The sequence below is a fragment of the Nicotiana sylvestris genome, chromosome 2 (assembly GCF_000393655.2).
Source record: "Nicotiana sylvestris chromosome 2, ASM39365v2, whole genome shotgun sequence".
Lineage (NCBI taxonomy): Eukaryota > Viridiplantae > Streptophyta > Magnoliopsida > Solanales > Solanaceae > Nicotiana > Nicotiana sylvestris.
In genome coordinates this window covers 57,265,640-57,272,131 of record NC_091058.1, presented here as the reverse complement: position 1 = coordinate 57,272,131, position 6,492 = coordinate 57,265,640, and the positions used below count along the sequence as shown (strand labels likewise).

General features: G+C 37.1%; 1 protein-coding gene across 1 annotated transcript; it reads left to right on the top strand.

The window, feature by feature from the left end:
- The first annotated feature begins 2,125 nt into the window (after positions 1-2,125).
- On the top strand, positions 2,126-5,092 carry LOC104238155 (F-box/LRR-repeat protein At3g03360-like). The gene is made up of 3 exons (XM_009792444.2): positions 2,126-3,544; positions 3,973-4,134; positions 4,574-5,092. The coding sequence occupies exons 1-3, from the start codon at positions 2,873-2,875 to the stop codon at positions 4,958-4,960; spliced, it is 1,221 nt and encodes a 406-aa protein (XP_009790746.2). The 5' UTR covers positions 2,126-2,872; the 3' UTR covers positions 4,961-5,092.
- Positions 5,093-6,492: the final 1,400 nt, after the last annotated feature.

Genomic DNA, 6,492 nt, shown 5'->3' with positions numbered 1-6,492 from the left:
AGATCGAAAATTGGGTCGTGACATGTTTATCCTGAAATTAAAAACACTTACGAGAACAAACGTAAGGCTGAGTGTTTATTGGAATCAGTATTAAGCAATCACTATTGTCCTTAGCTCCACGGTGGACGCCAAACTATTTACCCTAAAAATTTGATAACAGTTAAACTTATAATGTGATTTTAAGGACATGTGATTTCACCTAATACCAATTGATGAATATGAAGATTAGTAATGGAAATTAACAAGAAGATAAAGCAAACCAGTGTTATAACGCGATTCAGCCCTCGAGCTAGTGTGCCCTCGAACTGATTAGAACCAAAACAGTTTAAGAAATAAGCAAGCTGATGAACAAGAATATAAGCTAAAGAGAAAATATTGTATTGCTTTGATGTGCCAGAATCCAAGTGTCCTACAAATGATTGAGACTCCTCTTTATATAACAGAGGAATACTAATTATAGTATAACCCTAATTACAGAAGGAAATTCCATGATTAGTTAATTAACCATCCTTGATTTGATTCGTTCCGAGATTTTCGCCATGATCTTCGACCAGTCCCGGATATCTCGCTTTTCTGTTATTATGCTACCTTCGATCTTGCTTGACTTCTCTCAATCGGTCTCAACTATCACCCGTCTCGATCTTGGCAGGTACCTCGAATCTTCGAGCTCGGTACCTTGTCCTCGTGCCTCGGTCTGATCTATCACGGGATCGATCTTCGATCCTTCACACCGATCTCGATAAATCGGTCTCGATTTTAACCGTATACAATATTTTTATAGCTTTTTCATATATTTTAAATGTCAACTGAAAAAAGAAAGAGAGAAAAGTTATTAAAAAAAAATTAAGGAATGTAACTTAAATGCATGATAGGAGCATTTACATTTGTATTTCCACTACCTTTCCTTTGCTTTGTTTTTTTATTTATTCAGTATATTTAGATTCTTTTTTATTTGCTGCACTTTTATTTTTCTCTTTCATTTTCCTCTTTTTTTTCTTTCTATGCAATTCTTTGTCTTCTTCCCCTCATCTTGTAATCAGCGGCTTCCTTCTCTCCATTCTTTTTCGATCATCACAGCAAAATCTATTCTCTGCTCCAAAAAAACAAAGAGCAAAGAATATCGAGGAAAGAATACCACCTAAGCTTATCCAATCCTCCTCTAAATGGATTAGGAATGTTTTACTAATACCATTTTGACTAAATGGATTTTGACACATACATATTTTATTATTTGTTTAACTAAATGATTCACCGTCTCGTAAATTTAAATATCAACTGTTGATATTAATGGTTCTAATATGAAGCATGGTATGGTTTGGTTTAAACAAAAAACCAATCGATATATGAATATTAATAAATAACTTATTTTTTTGGACATAGTCAATTTTATTTTAATCTTTTACTTCATTTTACAATAAAAAATTGTCATCACATAAACCCCCACCCCCGCCATCTTTCCTATGCACAACAAAATTCAGGATTAAAAGAAAACAGAACGAGGGCCGTCACTCTACAACAACAACAACAACAATAACAACGACCCAGTATAATCCCACAAGTGGGATCTGGGAAGGGTAATATGTACGCAGACCTTACCCCTACCCCGAAGGGTAGAGAGGTTGTTTCCAGGAGACCCTCGGCTCAAAAAAGCAACAGGAGCCGATATATTAGTATCATAAAAATGCATAATAAAATAACAGCAATATAAGAGATATGAAATACAGAATACAAAATACGAAATAGATGGCTGGTATATTAAAACTAGCAGGTAAAGCCCTGCATCAATAGCCGACCAATGACATTCTTAGTCTAACTCCTAACTGGCTAGTCTCACTCTATTGTGCTGTAGAAATATTCACAACTTTCCCCTAACCTACAACTTTAATGATCGACCTCCATAATTCTCTGTCAAGGGTCATGTCCTCCGTAATCCTAAGTCGCGCCATGTCCTGTCTGATCACCTCTCCCCAATACATCTTAGGTCGTCCTCTACCTCTCCGCTTGCCCACTACAGCCAGTCGCTCACACCTCCTCACCGGTGCATCAGTGCTCCTCCTCTGAATGTGCCCAAATCATCTGAGTCTTACTTCCCGCATTTTGTCCTCCATGGAGGCCACGCCCACCTTCTCTCGAATATCTTCATTCCTAATCTTATCCATCCTTGTATGCCCGCACATCCACCTCAACATCCTCATCTCTGCTACTTTCATCTTCTGTATGTGTGAGTTCTTTACCGGCCAACATTCAGTTCCATATAACATGGCAGGCCTAACCACTGCTTTATAAAACTTAACTTTTAGTAACGGTGGCACTTTCTTGTCACACAAGACTCCCGACACTAACCTCCACTTCATCCACCCCACCCCTATACGGTGTGTGACATCCTCGTCAATCTCCCCGATACCCTGAATAACCGATCCAAGGTACTTGAAGCTACCCCTCTTGGGAATGACTTGAGAGTCAAGCCTCACTTCAACTCCCGCTTCCGTCGGCTCAACCCAGCAAATCTTCAATGTCGAAATCATGGCTTCAGTCCAACCCAGCAAAAATGGAGATTTTACAAGTAATTTGAGAGATTCAATGTCGCAGAAACAAGAGAATAGAGTTACTGGAGTTGAAGAAACCCTAGATCGTATCAATCAGTTGCCAGACGCACTCCTCGTACAAATTCTCTCTCTTTTGCCGACGAGAGATGCCGTCGCATCATCTGTTCTCTCTAGAAGGTGGCGTTATCTCTGGAATTCAATTGATAATTTCCATTTCGTTGTTAGAAATGACGACAAAGCTGAGAACTTCGCATCCTTTGTGGACCACGTTTTAGCTCATTGCACTTGTCCCAAAATCAGAAAAATTCAAACTCGATTTAAATGACATGTCTAATAGGGATTTTGAGTTCATAATCAGCCTGTGGATTAGTTTTGCTGTGGAAAGAAATGTTGAAGATGTTGTTTTTTTGTGTTCCTTTGATGATGAAGAACTTTATTACAAATGGCCGCTTCTATCTATGTGCACTTGTTCGTCATTGATTACATTGGATTGGAGCTGTTGCACGTTTGATAAGGAATCGATAATAGAGTGGAAGTCTCTGAAAAGCCTGAAGTTGCAATACATTTTGTTTGATGACGACGATATTGTGAACTTACTGTCATGTTGTCCTGCTTTGGAAACTATGGAGTTGTCACTATTTGAGGGATTTCGTCGTGTTGAAATTACTTCTTCAAATCTAAAGAGACTAACGTTGGCAAGCCATAAGTGGCCTTGTAGCGGAAATGAGGATTCTTTGGAAATTTTTGCCCCACATCTTCAGCATTTGGATATTTCAGGAGCTCTTGGACATATCAAGTGTAGGCTAGTAAATGTCTCCTCTTTGGTTACTGCCAGCCTAACTTTTGACATTTGCTGTACTGCTGATGACTCCGTAGAAGACGATATTGAGGAAGAAAGTTGTCGTGATTATCATCAAGTTTTCAGAAACCTTGTTCGGGACTATCTTCGAAAGTTGAGTTATGCGATTGAGCTAACAATTGGAAGTTGGCTAGCAGAGGTTTGTTTTTGTTTCAAAAGACCATGTTCTCTTGTTGACTTTTTAGCAAAAAATTGCAGGATGTAAACCTGAGAAAGAGAAGAACCTTTAGAATCTCATACAATTATGAACTCTTTTGTACATGAGAATTTCGGTGAAAAAAGATTTTTTGGTTGAATAATTGAAAGGAAAAGTTTTTAATATACAAAATGACTGTCTTCACCTTTTGTGACCTTTTGTGATCTTCCTATCTACTTTCTGAAATTGGATACTATTTCTTTACTGGCAATAGGTTGCTTTGGAAACTAGCCTCTGTACATTGTTGTTCCTTAAAGTGGTTATTATGGTTGGATTTGTCATAGCACTATCTTTTTGTTGTGGATTACTTTTCCTTTGTTGTTTGCTTCTTTCTCAATCCGTCACTAATTTCATTAGGATTGTTTTTCCAGGTTGTGTTCATGTTGCAACTCGAAGGATTGGCACTTCCACAATTGAGATGCAAGTGTCTAACACTAAAATTGCAGGTATCAAAGCATACTTTGTATGGGATAACTAGCCTTTTGGATGCCTCGCCTCTTTTGGAGACACTCAACATTCACATTGAATATGAGGTCGTGATTTCTCTCTGTTTATGCTCTTCTTTTGACATCCATTAGATTTTTGAATTTAACAATCCCCACCCCCAAACCAAAGACTGAGTTTCTTAAGGAGAATGCAAATATAGCATTAATTATCTCTAAGAATTTTTTGCCACTATAAAGCTATAATTTAAAAGATCAGGGTAGTTGCTTTCTATCTGGTAAACAGGTTCAAGAAAGGAAAAGATTGTTTACCAACTGAACCTCCGTTTGCTTGGTTTGTCTACTGCTTGAGTATTTCATATAGGTATCAGCTATTGTAATCATTTGCTGAGAACTGTTCAAGATTCGTGGGTTTTGAAAATTGCTCTATATCATACACTGCTGTGAAATCATTTCATTTTGTCTTCTGTGGAATAATACCACTAGGCCGTAGATCAGCATTGGATCCTGATTCTATTCTCTGTTCCAGTTTGGTTATGAGCACTGCCAACTTGAGCTAAGCTATTTGGCCGAGGGAGATGATACCAATTTGCTGTGTTGGATTCCAAACATTGTGTTTTCCAGTCTCAAGAATATTAAGATTGTCGACTGCATACAGAGATGTGAGTGGGCCACATGTTCGAAGGGGTGGTCTGAAGGGGACTTTGATAAGCTTATTGAACTTTCAAAGTTTCTATTAAAGAATGCAGTGGTTTTAGAGAAGTTTGTTATCGTAGCAAAGAGAAGAAAATGTCGAAAATGTTCAGAGAGCTGTGCCTCCCAATTTTTAACACGATTGGCTAAGACATTGTTAGACAGCCCAAGATCATCTAAGAATTTTGTGATTACTTACCAAGAGTCTGCTTTGGATGACTAGACTGCAAGCGGTTTAATTTCAGCATACTAAAAATGTCACCTTATATTGTAGCTTTTGATTTACTGCAGATGTAATTTTGAACTTGTGGTATACCAAATATGAGGGACGCTTGGTTTCTCATGAAGCCTTTGTTTGTTTCACTCTAGACATTGCATATGTGCTTGGAATCTTGTAGCAACTTTTGTTTCATTTTAAGCTTCAAGATCAGCAAACCTACAAACCGCATGTTTTCTGATAATTCAACTCATGATAAAAGCTGTATTTTGCATCCTTTATCAATAGCACGAAAATTCCATAACAAGGGGGAATTGAAGGTACTCTTTTTTTTTGGTTGCAAAATAAGAGGTCCCGAGTCAACTATCTCTGCATAAGAGGTGCAGGCTAATTGTTATCAATGAAATAACTTATATAAATAATACAAATAGAAAGGTTCAAATTTTATGTTTTTAATGAAATCTGCTATAGGTTATTCAGATGAGTGAGTAAATTATACTAGCAGTATTTTTTTCTTCATTAATTAGTATATTTACCTCCAGTTTCAATTCTGATTTTTTTATCTCTGTCTTACATTCATCCTACCTTTTCACGAATATGACGAATGATGACTTTCCAATTTCATATCATTCTACCTGTATCTTACTATGCTAGAGTTCTTTACATGGAATTCATTAAAATGTTTTCAATTGCATACACTGTATGCTTATGACGGATTATACATTTCAACTCCAAGCACCCAATATTATTATGGACTTCTAAATCTACAAAGAAAAAGAAAAAAGGCAAATCAAAGAAAATATAGAGGTTAAAATCTGCCAGCCTCAACAGGGGAACATAACCTGGTTAATTGGTTTAAAAGGGGATTGGAGATAAGGATTTGAATCCTTTCTAATTACATACATTGATTCTGAAGCAACTCCTCCTTAACTTGTTGTATAATTTTTTCAATAAGGTTTCCCAAATCTTCATTCCCATGACAATTATTAACATGGTTAAGGGCATCAGTGGCTGAGGAAATAACACTATCATACTGTCTTTCTTGGTATCGCTTGATTGCAGCTGTAAGACTGGACGTCGCAGTCGAGAATTCTTCAATACAATATTCGTCTCCCACATCGCTGGCTTCATTCGATTTCTTATTAGCAAGTGATTCTGCTGACTCGAGCTCGCTTTCTATACATGAGGATCCTTCAGCCATAGAAAATGGAGGATTAATGTATAACAACAGTGCCACAGAAAATAGAATGAAGCTGGTGCCAAACAGAGAAGCCATTCTCTCTCTTATAAGCTCCTCTTGTAAAATTACACTAGTATTATTTTTTTCCTATGAGAAATTCGGCCATTTCTATTGTGTAGTTATAGTTGGTTGTGTTCTACAATGAAGTGAAACGCTCGTAGATTTCACTACTTAAGTACCAATTTAAGGCATAAGTATGCCTATTAATGCATGAATGCATTAATTATATCTACTGTTTTAACTTACGTGTATATAGACGAACTTTTTCTTTTTCGGGATGGAGGTTAGGAGTTGAGAC